The following is a 25,259-nucleotide window of genomic DNA, read 5'->3' as shown; positions in this document are numbered from 1 at the left end:
TTTCCAAAAGATGTCTGACAGATTGCAACAAGAACAAAGTACAGCAAAAAAATGACTCACACGGCCTGCAATAGTTAACAAAACACTAAGCAAATATCAGACCTTTGTCAAAGTCCTTTTTGGGTCCAATATACATTCTTCATACTACAGAGGTAATGCCCACTTTACAGTGGCATCAGATAAAGTTCGTAAAACCATTATAACACAGTCACTAGTATCTGCTCTATGTACCAGCTTTTGACACAGCTTTATTTTCCTCCAGACACACATAGTCTGGAGTCAAATATAAATTTCTTCCCTTGTGTCAGGACTTCCGCCTTAACTTTAAACAGGTTTGCCTGGAATCTACCAAAAGCCTTTCATGGGTAAATATTTATTTAGTAGAAACTTTTTTGTATCTATCAATCCAAGTAGTGCCCATACAGCACTATCAGCACTTTAAAAAGGGAGCAGATACACAGAATATGATGGTGTAACAGAATACATTTTTCTCCCTCAAAGCCTACAGTTATTTTTGCTACTTTTCACAACTAATTGTGAACCACATGTATAGCATGCCAAACAAACCTAAAAAGAATGTAGGTGGTAAGTCAAAAGCTGTCATGGAGGGTGCCCATCTCCCATGCCCATCTTCGCAAAAGAGGCTAAAATAAGTCAGTATAGGCTGTGATCTCTTCTGCAATATTCAAACATTAGGAAAAATAACAGACAGATATTTTATTCTTCCTGTGAAACTGCAACCCTGAGATGAGCTCAGCTGGTTAAAGCATGGTGCTAATAATGCTAAGATCATGGGTTTGATCCCACTATAGGCCATTCACTTAAGAGTTGGACTCAATGAACCTTCTGGGTCCTTTCCAACTCAGACTATTTTGTGATTCTGTGAATTTAGTAAATGAAAACAGGAGTGGAGCATCTGCCAAATTCTACACACATGCAAATTACTGTCATACCTTTACTTTTATTTTCATGCCAATATTATCTCCACAATTACCTAAAGAATCTAATATTTCCGTTGTGATCACTTGTTTTGAAATGCAAAGCTTGTTTTGATCAATTTTTTTTCCCTCTCTATCTAAACCTTTCAGAAGAAGCTACAAATGAAATCAGTAAATACATTAAACCAGAGCACTCACCTCATTAAGGCTTGAGAGCACAGTGACATGAGGCACTTGTGTCCCATTCAGTGGAATACAGTGCAAAGAGTCCCAAGTCAGCTGAGACTCCAGAGAGCCATTCCAAGCAGCACAGAATACTGGCATTGCATTTATAAATAGCACAGATCTAAATAGTCTGAAATCAGCTTTATTGTTTACATGCAGTGAGCTTGGGTACCCCCGCACTGGAATCATCACAGGTCTCCCTATGCCAGAATAAGTAGACACTGGTAGATTTTATTAGATCTTTGGAGCATTTTCTGTCTTTCTTGAAGTCTGTAGATGTTTTTTATCTTATAGTTTTACTGAGGTTGCAAAATCCAATGCCAACACACGTCATTAAGACTTTCTCCCCCCCCACGTGCTCTTCCTCAGGGGTCTTTGTTTCAATTTTAAACATGATCTGGAAGAAGCTTCTTAGGTGTCGCAGAAACTCAATTCTGAGGGAGAGAAAATGACACAGTTTAAGAAAAAAACCAGAAAGCCTTTTAGCATTATGTACTAATACAGATTCCAGCAATAAGCATGGTGAATGAAATACAAAAATATTGCTTAGTTCAATTGGAGAAACAAGGCTACAAGCTCCAAACACTCTTCTCACATGTGTTGTAGAAGTGGCTAGTGACCCCTACTGAAACCTCTGCACTCTCTGTATAAGCAGAGAGAGGAATGGCTGGTAATACAGCAAGACAAAATGGTGAGGGAAGAACAAAGAAAGGAGAGAAATGTACCCGGGCAAGGTCATTTACTCCTGATGCTGACTCTTCATCAGGGCTATGTGAACCCCATGCCAACCTGTGACTCTCCTCCTTTCCCCTGCCAAATGTTTAAAGCAGAAACAAAACTTAAACAGGGATAGCCAAAAGGCTGGGTGCATACTTTAGGAGAGATCCTAATGCATATGTTTGATTTGTATTACTAACTTCTCCACTTCTTAGTTAAATGTTTCATTAGAATTATACTGAGACTCAGAATTCTTCCTGTTTTCTCATTTTCAGGAAAAAAAATTCCTTCCATCATTTCAGAAAGAAAGGCACGAAGAAACTAAACAATCACACTGATCCTAAACAAACACTGACTGGAGGGTGAGTAACACAAAAAACTATAAAAAAAGAACAAATCCAAAAACAGCCAAGAAAACATTTTTACTGGCTTCTCCAAAAGAGGGAACAAACAATTACACCAAAAGATTACAGAAGAAAATTTGTAATTGCTCCAGACAGAAGTTTGGACTCTTCCAGTCATGGCCACAAGCAAGTCTGCAGTTCTGAACAAAGATTTAATCTCCTAAAGCAATTGGTATGTGCTTTTCTTAGTTTAAAGAAAGGGAATGTGGACATCCAGTTCACACATTGGCTTGTCTGCTCTACATGCTGAAAGCATAATTGCAAGCTAATCACACATATATCATTACAACAAATCAAGAGAAAGTACCCACAAAATGGGAAGCAGGAGACCAAAAGCGTAGGCCTGTCCGCACTATGACATCATGCGACCTCTGAAAGCCTCCTGGCAGCTCCTATTCACAGAAATTGTGAAGAAGTACAATGGAAATTGCAGGAGCAAAATTGCTTTATACACTTCAGCTGGGCATGCTGCTGCTCCTGCAATCAGATATATGCACAGGAAGAGAGGAAAATGGCAGGACCCAGAAAAAGAGAGGATGCTTTACCTATACTGGTGTGTGCTTCGGATGATCTGACATCTCTGGGGCAATCTGCTGAATTCCTCTGCGGGGTGAATGTGGGAACATTGCTCCCAATGCTATGTATACTTTCTACTGCACCTTCTGGACTGATAACTTGCCTCAGCACAGACACCAGCTCTCTCATTTCTCAAACGGATTAACAGTTGAAAGGAAGAACTGAAAAATGCCTTTTCTTCCATGCCTCCCCAATTGCAAGGTTTCTGGTTGCAGCTGTAATAGGCAAATGGGCATATGCTGGCATAATTGCTTCAATAAAGCTGACAGGCAACAAACTCTGTATCAGCCTTCTCCTTAGCTGGGTCCTCTCACAGGGCTCTGGCAGCGTGACAAGAAAGCAGCCAAGCCCAAAACAGCAGGAGTGGAATGCTGAACTGCAAGGAGGGCACAGAATAAACTATACAAATCCTAGAGACAGTGTGGAGCCAGAGACTCAGAGAATAATCCTTAACAGTGATCAGCAAACTCTGCAACATGTTTGTGGGATCAGTTCAGTCCATACCTCTCTTTGCACATAGCTGGGCTACCCTGCATCTCTGCCTCTTCTCCCTTTTGAATAAAGGCAGAGTGAGAAAAGTATCAGCCCCCATGTACATTGGAGTGCAAGCGAAGGGGAGGCTGCCTGGGGACATCAGGGGAGAATGTAGAACCAGCAAAAGGCCAGCTTTGTCTTGTAGCAGTAGAAACACAAGTGGTATGAGCCCTGAAAATAGGAGAGAAAGAGGCGGGAAGGTAGGGGTATGTGACGGAAGGCAAGTCTGTATTAGCTCTGAGGTTGGTCTGGGTCACAGGTGAGCACCTCAAATAATAGTGCAGGCTGTACCAACCACACAGGCACAGGCTGGAGGAATGAGAGAGGGGGTGGAAAGTACAAAGAAGGTTTATTTTGCTGAAAATTTACGCTGTGTGTTCAGGCAAGAACAAGGCAGAGCTGAACACTGCTCCTTAGGTGCACAGACAGCTACATGAGCCACACTGGAGGTCTTACAGCCAACAACAAGAAGTGTAAAAAGCCTGTTTATCTAAGTGCTGTCTTTTCCCCAAAGCCTGCTAAGGATTACCCAAAAGTACACAAGAACTTCATGTATTGGGCAACGCAACCAACTAACAGACCAATGTGAGAGAAGACCTGTGCACCAGCAGTGCATTCTTGGCTCAGTTGCCCTGGGGCCTGCACAGGGCTTTGCCTGGCAGCACTGGCAGCCCCAGCACTGCTCTCCTGAGTCCTGCCAGAGACCTTCCAAGGCGGACACAGATTGAGGAACTGACTGGGCACCCCCAGTCAGAGGAACAACTAAAACCATCACCTTGGCTGGGCAGAGGCACCCTAACCCCACCTCTTGAAACTCCTAAACCCTTGCAAAGCCAAGGGTTGGGACACTCAGGCTTTCCTGTTGCTGTCCTTCCCGTAACCCTGGCTCATGCTGATCCACGTGCATGCAGACAGGTCTGTCCTGCCAGACTGACCTCTGTGAGTTAGTGGCATGGCCAGCACCCTGCATGCAGTTTTAAGCCCAGCTTGACAGAAAGGCACTCACTTCTGTGAAATATGGATGCTAAGAAAGGGGTAATGCAGATAGCTGCTGGTCATACAGACTGGTAGCCCCAATGCCACTCAGGACAACCCTGCTCATGGTGTTGCCTGCCCTTCCACCTCCCATCCTTAGTTGAGGCAACAGATGTATCCCATGAAAATACAAAGATCTCAAAGAAATTCCCTCATTCTGATGGGATACTCCAAAGCACTTTGTCCCTGGTGTTCTCAGCAGCCAACTGAACTGCCACATTCATCCTATATTATGCTGGACAGGGAAGCCAATCTAGCATAACACAGCTTTTAAATAGCTTCAGATTCTGTAGGGTGTAAGTGCTAAATGCAGAGATGTCACAGCTCTGAGAGAGAAAAGAAGAGGCAAGGATGGGGAACATGACCGTACTGCAATTTACTTCATGAGGTTGTGTATCAAATGAGTTGCTTGGGAGCCAAATATACCAGTCCTTTATAAGCAGCCCTAGTTGAGGGCATGCGGGTGCTGCATAAAAAGCTGCATTCTATCTGAACAGATCCTCATGGGACTGATGAGTCACAGATTCTCATGGAATGACAGATTTTATGACCTGCTGCTTCAGTATGTGTACTCTTGACCTTTATCCCTGCTGCATACACCTAGCTTGGGAAACGTGACAACACACCAACTTGAACTCTGCCTGCTTACAAAATAAACTAGTGCATTTGCTTGATTTTCACAGAACAAAAAAAGGGTAAAAAAATTTTAAAATACTCACAATGACGAGTGAGTGGATTGTCTCATATGCTTAACTGTGCACTTCAAACACTAATATCTACTCTTCCAAAACCTTCCACATGAATACTTACTTTACAGGGGATTACTTCCCCTCTGTGCAATGGGACACTTCCCTGTCTTCCCCTCAAAATCTGATGAATGTTGTTTCCAAGGTACCAGGAGTTGAGAAGAGCAGTTAGGTAATTTTTAGCTCTCATGTGATGGCACCACCATTCTTCAGTTATCACAGTACTGTACCTTTCACGTATACAGCACCGGTACCATGATAACCGAAAAAGGACAGTTCATACTCTTATTATTTGATGCCATTGTCAGATAAACAAACCTCCCTTCATTTGATTAAAGAATAACTGCTCAGTCTCTAGAAATAACTGTGATCTAGTAAATCACTTGCAAGTCTGATAAATTAAATTTTTGATAATGGTTGCTGTTTCCCTAACCATTTTCTCATAGAACTCAATTTGGCCACTGCTGTGAAAGATAATAAAAAGTCTTTTTATAAATACAATAAAGACTAAAGGAGGGCCAAGGAAAATCTCCATGCTTTATTGGACGCGGAGAGGAACATTGTCATCACGGATGAGGAAAAGGCTGAGATCCTAATGTCTTCTTTGCCTCAGTCTTTAACAGTAGGACTGTTATCTTCAGGGCAACCAGCCCCCTGAGCTGGGGTACAGGGAGCAGAATAGATCTCCTGTACCCCAGGAGGATCCAGTTAGTGGCTGGCTGTACAGCTTAGACACTCACATGTCTATGGGGCTGGATGGTATTCATTCAAGGGTACTGAGGGAGCTGGCAGAAGCGCTCACCAGCTGCCCTCCATTATGTAGCATCAGTCCTGGCTAAATGAGCAGGTCCCAGAGGACTGAAGGTTGGCCAGTGTGGTGCTTTTATCAGAAGAGTCAGAAGGAGGACCCAGGGAACTATAGTAACAGCTCATGGCTTGGATCGGTGCCCTCTTCACTGGGTATGTCTGTATGGTTGGGACCAGATAGTGGTGGTGGATGGAGTTACATCCAGCTGGTGGCCGGTCACCTGTGGTGTTCCCCAGGGCTCAGTACTGGGGCCAGTTCTTCATCAATGACCTGTACGACGGGATTGAGTGCCCCCTCAGTCAGTTTGCAGATGACACCAAGATGGGTGGTAGTGTTGACCTGCTGGGGGGTAGGAAGGCTCTGCAGAGGGATCTGGACAGGCTGGATCAAGGGCCAGGGCCAGTGGTGTGAGGTTCAACAAGGCCCCGTGCCGGGTCCTGCCCTTGGGCCACAACAACCCCAGGCAGTGCCACAGGCTGGGGCAGAGTGGCTGCAAAGCTGCCCACAGGAAAAGGACCTGGGGGTGCTGGTGATGATGCCTTTTCCTGGTTTTAAAATCAAGAGTCATACACCGTTAGAAGTGGAAAAGGGATTTTACCTTTATTTTAAGGATCCTTAGATGCACACGTCCAGGTCATATGCATCAAGATGCACCCTGCCCTAGTCTGCCCCCAAAGATCGGGTATAACATTATAGGTTTAACTGATTAACATATCTATCAAAGATTCCCCAATGAGAGGCTCAAGTGAGCCCCCCTCCCCAAGGAACCTTCCCCTGGATGGTTCTATCTTGGTATACAGAATGTGTTCTGGAAAGGACCTTGGGGTCTGGGGCACATTGATCCCTAGCTACAAAGCTTCTAAAATGTTTAGTCTCTTAGCTTGACAAACAAATCCAAGAAATGTAGGCAAAAAGCACTAGGAATACAGAAGTTGTAAAAAGGTATAACAGGGGTATAAAAGAAAAGGCAAAAAATCTTCATGGCATCAGTGACAGCAGCTGAACATGAGCCAGGGTGTGCCCAGGTGGCCAAGAAGGCCAGTGGCATCCTGACAGCAACAGTGTGGCCAGCAGGACCAGGGCAGGGATTGTTCCCCTGTACTCGGCACTGGTGAAGCCACACTTGAATCCTGTGGTCAGTTCTGGGCCACTCTAAGAAAGACATGGAGGTGCTGGAGCGTGTCCAGAGAAGGGCAATGGAGCTGGTGAAGGGTCTAGAGAGTAAGTCCCATGAGGAGCAGCTGAAGGAGCTGGGCGTGTTTAGCCTGAAGAAAAGGAGGCTCAGAGGAGACCTTACTGCTCTCTACAACTCCCTGAAAGGAGGGTGTACCCAGGTGGGGGTCAGTCTCTTCTCCTAGGCAACAAGTGACAGGATTAGAGGAATTCGCCTCAAGCTGCACCAGGGAAGGTTCAGATTGGACATCAGGAAGAGTTTTGTCACTGCAAGCGTTGTTAAGAATTGAAATGGGCCACCCATGGTGGTAGTGGAGTCACAATCTGCGGAAGTGTTAAAGAAACAACCAGACCTAGCACTGTGGTCTAGTTGAGAAATAGTGTTCAGTCAAAAGTTGGACTTGATGACCTTGGACATCTCTTCCAGCCTTGATGATTCTGTGATTCTGTAACCTGTGTTTACAACTAGCAATATAAGAAATTTATTTCTTTCTATCCTCTGAACATCTAACAGCTGCAGACAAATCTTTAGTAAAAACTGAGACTGAAGGACCTGCTGCCCGATAAAACCTTGAAATAGCACATAGCTCCATGAACTGAAGTCTTAAGCTGTTTCATAGGAAAAATCACAGCTTTAGAGTTTGACTAGCCCTTTGAAATACGACATTTAATGAGACAGCTACAGAGAGAGTACTAGGGAAAACATAGTGGTGTATACTAGGCAACAAAAAGCAAACTGATGTACACATACATTCCAGGTCAAGAACCATCAATAAATCCTGTCTCTGCAATTCTCAGAAGCAGGAATAATATAGAACAGTAAGGGACTCATCTAACACGTAGAAACAAACTCGAGGCAACTTACACCACTTGTCTCATTTGAAGTCAGGTACAAGTTGTTCTATTTGTAACCACAGGCAAAGTCTTCCATATATAAAAATAGCTGTGTGCAACAAAACTAGTGAATTAAAACACAACTGTGTAATTTAACTGAACAAAACAACTTACGTATATGGAGACAGAGGTCCCAACAGGACTTTGGAAACATCCCGCTGTCCAAGGGTCATAAGGAGCAGAGCAAGGCTCTGATTTGTTGAATCTACACAGCCTCCCTGCAAACCAAAATGTTTTAATAATTAATCTCTGTACAAATCAGAAATTTAGATGAGAGGAGAGTAACAAAGGCAAAATATACACTTAAAAGGCTGAAATACCACTCCCAATTTTTAAGGGCCAAGAAGATAAAAATCTAGATTTTTTAACAATGACAAATTCATTTCACATGGCTGGCTGGGAAAGGAACAGAACTAAAACAAAACCCAGTAAGAAGGTTACATTAAACATCCCTCCTAACCTGTTTTAACATCCCAGTGTAGACACTGAAGAATTTCTTTGCAGTAAATTGAAAAGAGGTATTAGCTCTAGTTCATATGCCTTTGAAGATACCATGAATTCCAGCATTTTATGATAATGATAGTTACCTTTGGACAAATAGTTCAGTGTTAGCAGGTGCAAACAAGCAAGTTAAAAGTTATTTAGCACTTATCCACAAAAACACTTGCTGCTAACTTTTGTGGGTTTACATTTGTAAAACATTTCCCCTCCATAATTAAAATGGAAGATTTTTTTTATTGCTAAGTGAGCGAGCCATACATAAAATTAAGTAGAACTACACATACTCTTATTTGACTGTAGTAAGTCATATATGCAAGGTAAATTGTACTGTATGTGGAAGGTGTTTACTATGATGCATACATTAATTAGAACCAGAAGACTAGAACTAGAAATGAGAATTGTTTACAAAGCTGGAATATAAATTTAAAGGGATACTTCCAGTCAAGACTGCTGTAGAGAGAATTTACCAACTACTGCTATGCAAAACCACTGAAAACAGAAAAAATACCTGATTATATTGGACTGTCCTTATATTCATACTGATCCACAGCCACATGAAATCTATGAACAGTTTTCTGCTGCATCAGGCCTAATGCTAAGTCCTCTGAATAGGGTCTCTGAAGAGAATGAAACTAAAACCTCATCTTTCTAAAACCAAGTTCTGTAATGAGGTAAACTGACAGTTACCTTTGTCGACAAGGAAGGTAACCTATCATAATTTCAAGAGATAACACTAGCCAAAAAGTCAATAAAGTTTGCACTAGATAGATTAAGAAAATCAGTCAATGTGACAACCTTGGCACATTTACTCAGTGAGAGGCAGAAAGGAGAACCTTTCCAAGGGGAGATACTGAAGATTGAATTTTCAAGATGGCCTTGCTTCTGTGTGACAAGCCTCAGCTCCATTCTTCTGAAAAAGTCTCTGCATTTCATACAACTGACTACACCACAGCGAAATAAGTAGCTTTATAACATTCACTACCATGACACAACTCCAAAACATTCTCTTACAGCAGTACTTGCCCTTTTAACTGTGTGAACTTGCCATATCAAAATGAAGTTCACGTACTCAACCTAATGCCTTCTATGGGACCGATAAAAATTGTGCTTTATCTTGAGTGAACAGGGTATATGCAGAATTTGGTGGTGCAATCTAGAGCCACAGATCTCACCAGTTGTATTTGCCAATGAGAAACATGTACAAGAAGCAGGTAAGAGTTTGGTAAGGAGTATTCATGACACCGGACTGTCTGTATTCGTAGTTCAGTTAATAATTCAAAAATGCTCATTATTTGGATGAAAATTTTACATTTTCTGTGCTTGGTTTTTTGTTTCTCTACAGCTGAAGACATTATAAAATGTTTTTGTAATCAAATTTATACAAAAGCTTCAGTCAGCATGGAGACAAACATGTCCTAAGCAATATATCAAAACACAATGCATCCACCATGTCCTACATGCAGCAAGAGCTCTCTTGCTGCAGCGAGTCAGTCATCCCCAGTACTGCTGTGCAGTAGCAATCTGTTATCCCCATTTGTGGTGGTGCACTCCCCCCTGTCCCCTTGGGCCACTCTACGATCTCCTCAGGAATTCTCATTAGACATTGACCTTGATTAATGGCTCCTGGGCAGTTAAGCTCATCTTGAGCTTATCAGAAACAGTCTGTTCCTAGGAACTTCTGCCTAACGAACTGCTGTTTTCTAATGAACAGCCTTGGAACATTATTTTTGCCTAAATCATAGCCCAGGTGGAACAATACTATTGTTACTGCACCTTTTGAGGAAAATTTCAGTAACAACTGACCCAGATTGCGGCCAGGATGGAGAGAGAAGGCTAAAGCCAAGCATCTCACAACCCTTTAGGCAGCAGTACTAAGTGAGGGTCCTTGAGTTCTCCTGGACCACAGCAGGCTGCACCAGCGCCTCCCTCTAAGTGGTACGGCTCTTGAAGCTCAACAACCCCCAAGTCTCCAAATCTTGGAGGACAATCACCAAAAGCTGTTGACAGGGCCTGGGCTGATACACTCAACCCTCAAAGCTTAACCCTTCACCTGTTGACAGGTACAGAGGCATCTGACCTAAATATTTTACTAAACTTGAGGGGAATTTTTATCCTTTTCATATACTTCTTTGTGTCTATGTCTGTGCATGTATGAATTGATCTTAGTACATTACAGCAAGTGTGGTATGAACGTTGCCATCTCTTAATTTACAACTAAGTTACTATTGTGCTTATAGTAAATCTTACTGAATCATTTTGTAAATGTTAGTCACAGAATCACAGAATGTTAAAGACTGGAAGGGATCACAACAGATCAGCTGGTCCAACCTCCATGCTCAAGCAGGATCACCCCAGGCTACATGGCACAGGATTGCATCCAGACAGTTCTTGAATATCTCCAGTGAGGGAGACTCCACAGCCTCTCTGGGCAATCTGTTCCAGTGTGCAATCACCTGCACTGTAAAGGATATGTAAAAATATCTTCCTCATATACAGGTGGAACTTCCTGTGCATTTGTTTCTGTCCATTGCCTCTGGCCCTATTGCCTGGCACCACCAAGAAGAGCTTGGATCCATCTTCCTGGCATCCTCCCTTTAGATATATTGGAAAGATCCCCTGTCAGTCATCTCTTCTCCATGCCAAACAGGCCCAGTTCTCTTGGCCTTTTGTCATAAGAGAGATGCTCCAGTCCTTTAATCATCTTTGTCATCCTCCTCTGGACTTGCTCCAGGAGCTCCATGTCTCTCTTGTCCTGAGGAGCCCAGAACCGGGCACAAATCTCCAGATGTGGCCTCCCCAGGGCTGAGTAGAGGGGCAGGATCACCTCCCTCAACCTCCTGGCAATGCTCTTCCTAATGCCCTCCAGGATACCACTGGCTTTCTTGGCCACCAGGACATGCAGAGCTGGCTCACGGACAGCTTGTTGTCCATCAGGATCCACAGAGCTGCTCCCCAGCAGGCCAGCCCCTAGCCTCTGCTGGTGCCCAGGGCTTTTCTTCCCCACATGCAGGACCCTGAATTTGCCTTTGTTGCATTTCAGAAGGTTCCTCTCTGTCTATCTCTTCACCCTGTCAAGGCCCTTCTGAAGGTCTGCACAGCCCTCTGGGGTATCGGCCACTCCTCCCAGCTTTGTGTCATCAGTGAACTCACTGAGGAGGCATTTGTACAAAGGCAGCATTCACTAACTCTGCCCCCTCTGTGTCTTGTGTTAACACAGTCCCCCTCCCTTTTAGTATCAGGCCCATATTATCCTTTTATCTTTTGTTATTGATGTATTTGAAAAAGCCCTTCTTGTTGTCCTTGACATTCTTTGCCAGACTTAATTCCAGGTGGACCTTGGCTTTCCTTGTCTCATTTCTACTTACTCTGACAACCTCTCTATATTCATGTCAAGTGACCTGACCCTGCTTACAGCTCCTGTGTATTTCCTGCTTACCCTTGATAATGAGAGGAGTTCTTTATTTATCCATCAGGTCTCTTTTCCCCTTTGCCTGATATCTTGCACATTTGGATGCATTGTTCTTGAGCCTGGAGAAAGTGATCTTTGAATATCAACCAACTCTCTTGGACCCCTCAAGGTCTCTTGGACCCTGTGGGGCTTGTTTCCATGACATTATCCATGAAGATCTCCCTGAAGAAGCTAAAGTTAGCTCTCCTGAAGTCCATGGTTGTAAACTTACTGCCCTGCTTCCCCCTCATCCTGCTGAGGATGAGGTACTGAATTCCACACTCCACACCTCCAGCAAGGCCTTCCCTGTTTGTTAGTATGAGTTGAGCGGCACACCATTCCCTGTGGGATTCTCCATTGCCTGTGTCAGGAAATTGTCATCAGTGCTTTCCTGGAACCTCCTGGGCTGTTTGTGTTTCACTGTGCTGGTTCTGCAGCAGATGTCGGGGTAGTTAAAGTCCCCCAAAAGAACCAGGGCCTGTGATGTTGAGGCTGCTTCATGGTGCCTGTAGGAGGCCTCATTTGCTTCCTCCTTCTCATCAGGCAGCAAACACCCACAACAGTGTCTCCCTTACTCGTCTGCCCTTTTATCCTGATGCATAAGCTCATCATCCAACCCAAGACAGAGCTCGATCCGTTCCAGGTGTTGCCTCACACAGGGGACAAGTCTGACACCCTGTCTTCCTGGACTGTCTCTCCTTTATGACAACATTCCAGTCACATGAACTATCCCACCATGTCTCTGTAATCACAGTAAGATCAAAGGCCTGTGACTACATGCAGGTCTCTAGCTCATCTTGTTTGTTCCCCATACTGTGTGTACTGGTGCACATGCACTTTACAGAAGTATTTGATTGTGTCAACATTGCAGTAGTCAATGATTAAATGCTGCTACATCCTTTAGACAAATCGTTGATCAAGTCTGAGGGTACATTTGGCAAGGGGTCCACTTTTGGGACCCAAAGGGAGGATCTGCCTTACCCCTTCTGCAGCATCATCCTTTTCCATCCTTACCCTTTTGCATTCCCGTTCTCTGCATAAATCATTGTAGATTCATTCTAATCCAATTTTTCTTTATGTGCTTCATCTGTATAGTAAGCAATAGTGAACCTTGCCATCAAACTTTGTTGCACGTCAACAAATTTATACAAAAACTTGCTTTTGTTGCTACTTTTGCCAGTGATTTAAGTGATCTAAACCACTCATTTGTAACACCATTCCTACATAGGCAGTTCCTAGACAGTGACATTAAGTGATTACTTGTAATCTAATGACTGAACAGTAACTTCTGCCAAATGAAGGACTTAACACTCACAAGGAGGCCAAGCCTTTTTCTATCAATCCACCTGCTTACTCAAGAATGAAAAATTAAAAACAACACTCCCAAAAGAAATGGGATGGGCAATGTCGGAGCCAAAAACATTTGTTCCAAAATAGCTGGCACTCATTACCAATGTAGAACGCAGCTTCTAGACTGTATTAATTCAGTTTATGGCAGTTTCTCCATTATTGTTTACACTGACTACAGAGCCAGATCCAGCTAGTTGTGACAATTAGACATAGATCACTTAAAATCCCATCCATTTTTACATGTTATACAAATACTACAGCTGACATGTACATACAAATATCACAACTCTGTGTATTGGACAACAGTGTTTCAAAAAGGTTTATTCTTCTGAGCTTGAGCCTGTCTTTGATTGAGTGTTAGTTATATTTTGGCATACATGAAATTTCCCCCTTTACCTGTGCGGTACATATTTGCAGGACTCAGTAATTTGTTATGTGTAGGGTAACAAATTATTGCAGAGGGTTTGTATTTAGGTTTTTGGGATTTGGGGTTTTTTTCCAGAATAATGGAGCAGAACCTTACTACACTGAAGTAAGACCATCTTGAAAATTACGCCATCAGTGAAATCCTTCACTCATTTTAGCTCTAGTTCAATAAATCCAACAGCCTTAGCCCTCCTGCCCTTCCAAGATCCCCCAGCAACTCGGCCTTTCTTCATTAAAGAATTCAGCCTCAAACAGGTATACAAACTCCCCTATTTTTCATGATTACAAAGAATATAAAAATTAAATCCTTTTCCAGTTCTTCCAGGCCTTTCCATTCTGCCAATTACTCTCTACATAAAGCTCCCATAAACAATGCCTTTCAAAGACAAGAGTTAAAATCCGTACTGGCCTTCCACAATTAAGCTTCAGAAAGAACTGCATATGGATTTGTAATGACAATGCTAATCAGTCACTCCATTGTCCCCTCTTGCAGAGCCACTGCAATTAAGGCACTGTGCCACTTATCATTAGTCAATTAGCTCTGACATCTTTCCATCAACAAATGTGCATCAAAAAAGTTCTGCTGATTCCAAGAATCATACAACCTATTTAATTTCCTTTTGAAGGTTTAATAAAAGAACATTTAGCAAGACTCAAATCCTTAGATTTCCTAGGTGGTAAAGTTTACACAATAGCAAGCACTTTACGAAACATCCCTGGACCCCTTTCAACAGTAATGAACTCCAGCAGATTTAGGTGATCCCAACACCTAAAGGTGATCCCTTTTAAAGAGAATTGTCTCCAGTGCTCTCAGGCTGCCCTTGTCTGGTCAACCCTCCCTGGCTCCCACAGCGTAGTACCTACTGGCAAAAACACAGATGATGAAATAATCTCATAAAGAGAAGATCTAAACACAAGAAAATAAATTCTCCCTTGAGCCCTGTATTCAACAAGTAGGTAGCGTAAAAAGACGTGGGATATAGAGACTGCCCACTCAGAGCAATCTATTCTTGCTTTCTCAAATTTTTAGTTTCATTAAACATATTATCTAGGCAAACATTAAAAAAATAGTGTATTAAACCTAAACAAACACTGCACACTTTGCAGCATGTTTTTATATCCTCTCTGGGTTCAACACTAAATCAAACTGACCTAATAAAAACAAACAAACAAAAAAAACCCCCACAAAAAACCAAATGTCCAAAACCCAAACACTCTAAAAAAGCCCATCCCAAAACAAAAAACAAACTAAACCCCCAAAAATACAAAAGAAAGAAAATGAGAAAGTAACCTTCTCTTTCAACATTCAGGCTAGCACTGTATGACTACATATCATACATAAATTCAAGTGTGTATTCTGAAAACTACGTAACGAAACCCATCATATTGCCTATGGTAGAGGGAGAGGGGAATTCACTAAATAACGGCTAAGCACTCCAATGGATAACTAGCACAATAGCCAAAAATGCTAGCAAACTAGAATTTTTCCACAGTGAGCTGCTGTAGTGAAGGCCAAACAGTCTCTACTCTGCACTGCATTTTTCAGTCACCCACACATAAGACACCCACAGATAAAAGAGTCTTCCAGAAGCACCAGCAGTATCATAGCAAGCCACAGCTAACAACCCCACTCACTCAGAATCTGATCCTCAAAGACACCGAAACCTGGTAGCCTATTACTTTATGATTCAAAGACTTGCCTGACCCTGCTTCCTCCTCAAATGTTTTTTTCTTGCTGCCTTGAGAGCCTTACTACCCTTTGCAGAATTTGACTCATCATATTGAAATGGCTGCAGTACACTAAAGGAGAAAGTTACTTGCTTTAGGCCTTTCCAGCCCTCTTCATTTCATAAGTTCTCTGACATCTGACTCTGTGCAAAGCATAATATCTGGACAAATTCCCCCACTAGTTTTAATCTGTCAAGTGCTGAACTGCTTCCAAAGGGAAAAAAATACCTATTGCTGCTAATGAAAGTATGTGGAAGCTGGATTTTTGATGTCTCTGGACATCTGACTACCTGAAGATATTTTCCGAGACATTTACACGAAGCAACAGATGTACCAAAAGATTTGTACAATTTACCCCTGAAATAAAAACAACTACGTGACACCACATAATTCCAGAAACAGACGTATGTTTCAGTCACTAGTTGTGACTACATTCTCCACACATGCTGGACTTCCAAATGCCGGGCGTCTAGATTGTACCCAGAAACCCAGGAAGAAGATTCTGTTGGTGGCATTTCTATGAGATAAGAAACCTGGGCTAGAAAAGTTCTTTAGCAACACAGTGCATATACTGTATAAACAAAGAAAAAATATTAATGGAAGACTGGAAAAAGTGACCTGATGATAATTCAAACAGATGAAGGATTTGCAGCAGGGAAAGGGAAAAATAATATGGGCACAGATGAACAATCTGTCACAGGTATGGATGTGATTTATGAGGCTGAGGGGCATTTTTGTAATTAACTACATTCCCTAATACAGAATCTCAATAATGGCAGTCTTAATGCTTTGCAAAGTCAAACAGGTTATTACAGTACAGAGTAACTACTTGGTTTTTAAAATAATGAGTAAAATTTGTAGATGACTGCCTCCTAAAGGCCAAAGGTATTTTATCAATACTGAAAAACAGTTATTTTAATATTTGTGGAGATACAAAACAAAGTGGCTGGAAGGTTCTTTATTAAATTAGAAACTCATCAGGGTGCTATCTGCCAAGTCATTTGCAAGACTGAAAGCTGCTCATCTGTAAAATTCGTGCCACAACTGAAAATCATTTTAATAAAGGAAAAAAGCTATGCTGAAGAAAACTGCAATGCACTTAGAATTCCTAAGTAAACACCATCCTCGCTCCCTTCCAACAACCCATTCAGCCAATTCTTCATACAACCAACAATTCTCAGCATGTTTGACTTTGTCATCATCACCACAAAGTGGTCAACATGGAGGCCTGCTGGTTTTTTTTCCCCCTTCTGCTCCCTCCTATGTTCTTCTACTCCCTCCTATGTTCTTCTACTCATAATGTCCCATTCCAACCACTAGTTTAGAAGCACTGACTATATTACCAATCTATCTTATTTAAAAAATTAGCAGCCCACACAAAGCTAACTGAATTCCATTGCAGACAAAAAGCAACAGAAGAAGAATTTCCCAGTCCCATGTTTCAAAATAACACATATTAGACACTGGAAATAACTTATCCCAGTAAGTCATTACACTGTTAAAGGAACCATTCAAAACTGCTTTTTACCTGGATGAAGACACTGGCAGCATCAGATCATTTGTCTGTTTGGATCTGAGCGTGTCTGAGGGTACCACCAAACCACCTATCCCTTTACCAATTTTATCACCTCCTTCCCTTACATCTATATACGCAAAACACATTGGCCACTTACTCTGTAGACCTCCTCAAGCAGCAGCTTAGCACAATTCTGGCCCAGTTCCTCAGGAAGCACAGCTGCTCCCTGGCCCTGAGGGTTTGAGGCTAGCTCAGCACTGAGAATAGTGCCATTGATGGTTTCTGCAGTAAGGCACATGCCAAAACCTGGTGATCTGAAAGAAAGGGAAAAAGTGCATTTGATTTAAGGATGAAACTGAAGTAATGAGCCAAGAACTTCAAGTCATAAACAGCTCCTCCTATAGGATGACAAACGTCCTGGTTGATAGAATAGATTCACTCTGGAAAAAGAAAATTAACAGCAGTATTTAGAAGTCGAACCCAGTACCACTTGCCACAAAGCCCTCTATGCTGGCTTTTCCTGGGCCAAACTCTTCAAACAGGAAAAACTAAAAAGAAAATAAAAAGCCATCCATCTCAGAAATGCTATTTTTTTTTTTAATAAAGGAGGGTATCTTTCACATTTATTTGTGTTTGATAAACATTTCAAAGGCATCTGGTGTTTCTTCTCTGTGACATTCAAAACCAAAACGACCCTCCTTTAAGTCTTCAGCTCTTTCTCCTTAAACCTCAATATTTAGCAAGATTAGACCAATTAATATCAGGGATACTGCTGTCATACTGGACTCATACTTAAGATGAATGTCACAACACAGTAGCATCAGAAATCCAGCCATGTTGAAATGGATTCAGTTCCTCTTCCCAAGCTGTTGTTTATCCCTCTTCATGAGCTACATGTAGTAAAAATAATGTTGCTGTCCCAATTCATTTGACTTTTTAAATTTTATAAACAGATGAACAAAAAATTGAGACCCCAAAACCACACAGCTTCCAGAAAAATTTTTTGCAATTCTGATCCTATTAAACAGTCTGGAGCCATTAGTTACAAACCTGGGATATTAAATATGATGAAGGATTGGAAAAGACAAAAAATACTAAAAAAATATTTAACAATTCCTAGGTTTGTAAACTTTTGAATCTAACAAATTTTAAGGTAATATTTCAAAAATCAGAAACAGTGAAAGAAAACATGCATGCCTGCATTTGACCATACAGACAGAATGCAAACAAATGAGTTATCCAGAATCTTTTAACCTCAAGGAAGAATGACAAGAGGACAACAGAGATGACAGATACCAGCAAAATTGTCTGAACTGCATCCACCACTTCTGTCTTCTGCCAGAAAACAAAATCAGTGGAACTACAGTAAATTAATTTTTCAGTCCTCACTAGTGAGAAGACACTCCTTCAGCCATTCAGCAGAGGACAACCCATACTGCTTTAACACTTCCTTAATACACCTCGGTCCCATCCTTAATATTACCATTTCCATCAGAAGGTGTACAGTCAGCTTTGAGTGTTGGTTTCCTCAACATACCTTTGATCTTAATCTCTCTTCAAAGCAACAGATTTAAATATGAAGGGAGCTCAATTTGCCTTTAGTGGCAGTAATTATATATTGCATTCCTTGTTTAAGAAAACACACTTCTATCCCTGTTACATAAATAAAACAAATGTATCTAGTGAATCACCCTTTTTTTTTTCCTTGTGAGAAATATTTATTTCAAGTCAACAAAATAGAAGATTGTGATCTAAAACTCAGTAAAATTAGATCAGGACACCCTAGCAGATGAACAAATGCAGAATTACGTGTCTGTTTCCTGTAAATTCTGAATACTCACTTTCCAGAGCTGACCCCCTTCATATGATCTGTGTAGATATAGATGTCTGGGAGGAATTTATTCAGGATGCCCCTTGCAGATTCCACCATTCTGTTTGCCATCTGTGGTGACACTCGGACAGAGTATCTACGTTTCTGAGCTAAGAAATCCATTGTGGTCACAGAGAAATTGAAAGCAAAGACTGACAAAAGTGAAGACACCCCAGTGCATTATTTCAGAAAATGTGTTTTATACATCTATTCATGGGCTCTTGTCCATGTTCCTGTACTTAGAGAACCATATGCACATAAGTGCTTTCTACAGTCTTCTCATTTAAATACACAGTTGTGACGGTGTGCCATAAAGTAAAAGAAGAAACAGGCTGCAAATCTGCACCTCTGGCACAAAAATTGACCTCATTCCTGCTTTCTTTTTGAGTAATCAATGCCAGATCATGTTTAGGACTCCCAATCACAAATTAAATTACATGTTGGCCACTGCCTAAAACAGTTGTGTGTAAGAGATTTCTACCTTCTTCCTAAAATGACAGCAGATTCATGACAGATACCATTCAAAGGCTGCAAGAGAAAAATAAAACCAAAAAGAAACAAACCATCCAAAACTGACTAGATTTGCAGTTGTTTGAAAAAGTGAGGAGTTCACAACAGTATTTTGTGCCCTTATCTTCACGTGGAAGTAAAACCTTCTCCTCTTCCATCTGCAATGGTACTACCAAAGGCAAAGAGACAAAGAACTTCCTTTCAAAACACACCGAAAAGCTCAGTGTGTGCTGCAAGGTGTAAACTGAACTAAGATTTAAACTCCCATCCAGTTTCTGCTAAACTATTAACTGCCAAGATGTCACCTATTCAATGCACAACTAAACTACATTTGTTACTACTGAATTTACACACAAGGTACAATTTCTTTTAGTGCCGCTACATTATGTGATGGTATTTTAACTTTTTCTTGCTATTGAAAAGATTTTAAATACTGCTAATCAGTTTTAAATTTATTTACTTGCTTACAGATATTTTTGAACAGCAATGTTTTGAACACAGCAGTTTTGAGACATGGTTCTGAAATCCAGTTGTATGACACCTCCGTGTAATGTTACCCTGTGTTACCCAGATACATGCTCAGCAACATGGGTGCACTTCTGCGACTTGCAAGTTAGGGGACATTTTTTTAATATGCAAACTCATTTAAAAGTAGAAAAACTGACTAACAAACAAAAAGGATACGCAGTTCCCCTGATGCGCTTGATTTTTCCAGGGTCTGTGAACTGAACAGGCTGCAAGACTTTTCTCACTGGGCAAGCAAACAGTATCTCTCCACCCCCTTTGGGAGGCATTCCTCTTCGGTTGATCTAGAACAAATAACAGAGGGAAAAAAGCAAGTTATTAAGTAGTATAAATTATGTATCTACACACCCCAAAATTACACCTTTATTTCACATAGTACAATATTAAAAAAAAAATTGCCCTAGGGTGTATTACCATGTCCTGCAGCCATAAGGAGGAGGAGGGGTGAAGATCCAGCAGGCAGGAATTGTGCAGCAAGACTGATTTATTTAATAATTTTACAAACTCTTTTATAGACTTTTTTCTTCATTGTCTAATTGGACAAAGGATCAGCCACCCTTTGGGGGTGATTGGCTAAAGTCCTTTGTCAAAAGTCCATTGTCAAAATATTTTTCTACTATACTATAAACAAGACTTTTCAAGGCTGCAGTTGTTTGGTTGTTTACATAACTCTGTTACCTCTTCTGTGAGAAAGAAAAGTCTCTAACGGGCTTAGAAAATAGCAAGAAAATCCTTGCTAGCAGCATTTTTGTATCCACAATACAAAATGTTTTAAGTAGGGACATTGTAGGGACATTATGTGAATACAGGCAAGAAAACTACATCCTATAGGCAAAAATGGATTTCGCACCAAAACTAAAAGCAGGCATTGATTTCCTTTTCACTCTCACATATAGTAAGGCATGGCTTCTCAAAAGGAAACAGTGCAAAACCAAACAAAAACATCTCTACTGAAACAACCTTGGCTTGAGACTTGTCTCTATAGCAAATCTGCACCTTGCTGCTGAGGAGACTAGAACTACTCGATTTGAGCTCAGTTGGTTAGAGCATGGTGTTGATAATGCCAAGGTCATGGCTTTGATCCCCATATGGGCCATTCACTTAAGAGTTGGACCTGATGATCCTTACAGGTCCCTTCCAACTCAGAATATTCTGTATGTGAGGGACTAGAACGAAATCATTCCCACTAACAGGTCGGTCTAGCCTGACCCAGTCCCACCATTCCAAGCCAAGGGTGGAGCTGAGACATGGGCCAGTGAGTGGGTCTGGGTAAGGAGGCCCTCAGCCAGACAGGGCAGGGCTGTGGGGAGCTGGAGGCCAGCCCTGCTGCAGGGTCACAGGAGTAGAGGCTGACAGTGTGAGGACAATGACACGGGCACTTGGGCTATGGGCAGGGTGGGGGGAAGCACCCCTGGGTGAGGTTTTGCAGAGCAAGGCACCAGCAGGCCCCAGTAGTGCAGCCAGGCTTTTCACACATTTCTCCAATCTAAAAGAAACCTGAACATTGTTTTAGATCCGGATTTACTGGGCCTCTGAAGACTGTAGTCTTTAAGAAAAGCTTCTTTGCTGTATTTTCCAAACTGAAAGCAAACCTCAACTACCCAAATACAGATCCAGCCCTCCTACAGGTGAAAAAGGTTAACAATTCTATATTTACTCCCTAGCCCCAAGCATGGGGCAGAATGAACAAGTAGAAATAAAAAGATAATAAATGAACTGAAAAGCAACAAAAAGCAAAAAGTTTCTTAGTTTTCTTTGGAGACTAAGAAAAGTCACTACTTTCTCCTTACCCTCTCTATCACTGTGTGGCTCGTAGCCACAACTAATTATCTGTTGTTAGAGACAGAAATCCACAGCAAGCACATAGCCCTGTCTACTTCGGGAGTATCATTTCAACACTTGCTTGAAAAGAAAGGAGCAAACTGTCTTACCTTGATATCCAGACTTTCACCATCAATTCCAAACTTCTTCAGAAGGGGTAGAGCTGTTGCCTTAAGGACATCAACCTATGGAACACAGAATTTAGTAAACAGACTCTCTATTGGATGCTAGGTTAGTCAGTAATTTTAAAAATTACTAAATTATGAAGTAACTAATAAAGACAAGTCTTCTTCATAGAAGGTATTTTATGGGAAGACATAGGAATGCAGCACAGAGAGCTTCATCTAGTTAGACTACCACAGTACATCGTTACTAAAACAATTTCCTAGAACAAATTACTGACAGATGGAATTTCCTATTCTGGCTTTCTTCCTCAGCCTGATTTTGAATGCCATTATGTAAAACAGCTTACTTGTTTCTCTGAACATTGAAACATTTCTCCAAATATTTCTATTATTGAGAAAATAATATTCTTCTGTTATTACTACAAAATTCCTATAGCTAAATAAATTAATGCAAGAACCACTGCATTTTTTCAAATATCACTGCAAGAGCAGGCCCTTGATTTGGCAGAAAGTTCAATCTTCTGTTAACAACTTCTTTTTACCTGTTTCTAAGAAACAGACGCTTATAGGTAGCTTCTATCGAAGCACTTAAAAGAGTCTGAAGTGGGCAACACATAATCAATGTACTCCCTTTTAAGCCAGGTGCTCACCAGTTTTAGGTCTGAATAGAATTATCCTTGCCATTGCTCTTCCTAATTCCTAAGACTACAGGGACTGCCCTCTTCTTCCCTCTTCTGAAACTTCAGTAGCTTTGCCAAAAGTGATAAAAATTATTTAGCTGTGCAACAGCACAGGGAGTTACCCAAGACAAACAGCTGTGGATTGACAGGATCAGGACAGCATGACCAAAAAGAAACTAAACACAGATGAAGGAAACAGTCATGATGTAGACAGCATTTGAGGAGGCAGATAAAAAGCACCCTCTTTTCCATGCCTTCAGCCAGAATTCACAATTCTTGAGCTACCTTTTGTCTGCTTAGAAGAGAGTGCAAGCCACTGACATAATAGTAGCACAAATGTGTGAACATTCTGTTAGAGGTACCTGAGGAGCTATGAGTTCTTGTTCTTCAAATCCTGCTGGACAACATACTGCCTTTCTTACAGAGAGGCAGTTGGTGGTGTTTTTAATGGTAGTATCAGTATTTGAATGCCTTCATTTTAAAAAAACAAACTTGTAAGCTAATGCTTAACTTTTAATACTTACAACGTTTATGGTGTTTTACAGCCAGGCCACCTTGATTTGGCCCTTCAGTGGTATTCATTAACTATACAAATTTGACTTTTGGAGCAAAGCCTTTACTAACATTCATGTGCACAAGCATGTGAATACCACTGGCAGAAGTTTTAACAAGCGATCTGGTTCAAATTAAAATTACACAACATATCTGCCTCCTGCTTATGAAACAAAACATACCAGTAAAAAAGAAAAGCTTTACTGTGTAGGTTAAGAACTCAAAAAACTTCAAGACTTGTCACAGTTTTCAGTCCTCAAATTCCAGGCATAATACTTATAGGTACCAGACAGACAAATAATAAGACTGACTGTTCCAATTTTGCAGCCTAAATAGAGGAGGCAACCAGAAGTATTTGAAGAACAGGAAAGGGCTGTTCTGCCTCACAGACAAGTGGGGAGTTGGGCAGGATGTGAAGTATTTCACCAAAAATCAGAAAACAGCAGCTCAACTGAGTTGTAAACCCATTTTTCTAGCCTTTTGCCTATCCTCAGCCATAAACCCCATCCTTCAGCTCCCCTTGGAGGGCAGTTTTCCATTTCAGAACAGACAACATAACATCAAGTTGCAGCAAAACAGATGGATTGTAAAACTGAGGGTATACCTCACCACAAATGACAACATGCTAAGTCCCATAGATACTGCTTATTTACAAAGCTGTGTAAATGCAAATCACTTCCCTTTAAAGAAATCTACAACAGCTAGGAAAAAGGAAGAAAAGTAACTTTTAGAATCCCTTATCCAGTGCAAAGATGTTAAAAAAAAACCAACAAAAAACCCAGATAGCACTACAGCACATGGCTACCTAAGAAAGGGAAAAGCATCAGTTGGCCTGCATATCCATTAGCATTGCACAGATCATTGAGCCCCACTGTACATAAGTGTTATGTTTCATGAAAAAGGGCCTACATTGGGACAAGGGGGAAGAGAAACAACAGAGTTTCACAAGGAAAAAAGAAAAGAAGGGAGAAGAAAACTCAGTAGGAAAAACTTGTTTTCTACAGACAACTGTTGAATTTTGATTAAGATTGAAGATTACTGCTCCTAAGGTAAAACTTCATACGCTAGTCTCATGTCAGCATGACAGTCATTTGAACTCAAAGCCCCATGGCATAGCTGTAAAAAACCTTCAATACTTGGAAACACAAACATTAAGAACAGTTATTCTAAAACAGGTTACTGCAGCTGTATCTAAATGTCAGAATAACAACACACAGAGACAGAAAGGAAAATAGGAGCTATCATTTGCGTGCCACCTCCATTTCCTTCAAAAACACACTTTACAAAGACACCCCCTGCATACATAATCACTACACAGAGAAACTTTTAAGTGCCTCAACCCAGTCCCACATGGTTGGTTCCACAAGCTACCCAGGGTCAGATCTCATCAGTGACTGCACAGGAGAACATAATGCAAGTGTAGGATGCCAATGAACAGTTCAGGCTGGTATTCCAAAGGCTTATCTCTTCCTGACAAGCATGAGCAAAGTAGTATTTCTCTCACCCATTTAGGATGTGTCACTCACACAGTAATAATACTGCGCAATATTATCATAGAATCATGGAATGTTTTGGGGTTGGAAGGGACCTTAAAGATCATCTAGTCCCACATGCCCCTGCCTAGGGCAGGGACACCTTCACTAGACCATGTCCCCATCCAACCTAGTTTTAAACACTGCCAGGGTTGTGGCATCCACAACTTCTCAGGCCGATCTGTTCTGTCTAATAACACTCCCATTAATGTGTATAATATTATCAGTAGTAATGTCACCACAGTCCCGCTTGGAACAAGTGCATGTTCAGTGGCCACAGTATTCTTTTGGACTTATGCCAGTAGCACCCTATTGGTGGGCTATTAATGTATGTAAACAAGCACTAAAGTAAACACACACTCATACTCCAGGAACCCAGCCTGACCTGTGCCTCACTGAACTCAGCTAAGTCTTTCCTTCCACAAGATGTCCTTCAGAAACACTCTTCCTCTCACCTGGACCTCTTCTACTCTCCTCACAGCAGGAGATCCACAATACTCCCTTGTATCCACCTGACAAGGAGGTGTCTGGTAAAGAGCAACCTCAAACCACACAGCAATCACATCCCACAAATACTTTTGAGGCTGTGTAAAAGCCAAGATCTCAGTGCTGAGAGTGGACTTCA

The 25,259-nt window shown here is 41.4% G+C and overlaps 1 protein-coding gene across 1 annotated transcript in view; it reads right to left on the bottom strand.

Moving 5' to 3' along the window:
• Positions 1-360: 360 nt before the first annotated feature.
• The window catches only part of RCL1 (RNA terminal phosphate cyclase like 1), a gene marked incomplete at its 5' end in the record, with an annotated part of 31,438 nt that continues 6,539 nt past the window's right edge, over positions 361-25,259 (bottom strand). Inside the window, 6 exons of the mRNA XM_082301160.1 lie at positions 361-1,597; positions 8,165-8,268; positions 17,177-17,333; positions 18,861-18,986; positions 20,084-20,208; positions 21,856-21,930. Coding sequence (XP_082157286.1) covers positions 1,447-1,597; positions 8,165-8,268; positions 17,177-17,333; positions 18,861-18,986; positions 20,084-20,208; positions 21,856-21,930 — 738 coding nt within the window. The 3' untranslated portion in view covers positions 361-1,446. The remainder of the gene's footprint in view (positions 1,598-8,164; positions 8,269-17,176; positions 17,334-18,860; positions 18,987-20,083; positions 20,209-21,855; positions 21,931-25,259) is intronic.

This window comes from Coloeus monedula, assembly GCF_965178545.1.
Source record: "Coloeus monedula genome assembly, chromosome: Z".
Classification (NCBI taxonomy): Eukaryota; Metazoa; Chordata; class Aves; order Passeriformes; family Corvidae; genus Coloeus; species Coloeus monedula.
Note: the sequence above shows the minus strand (reverse complement) of the source record. Positions and strands in the feature narration are given on the sequence as shown.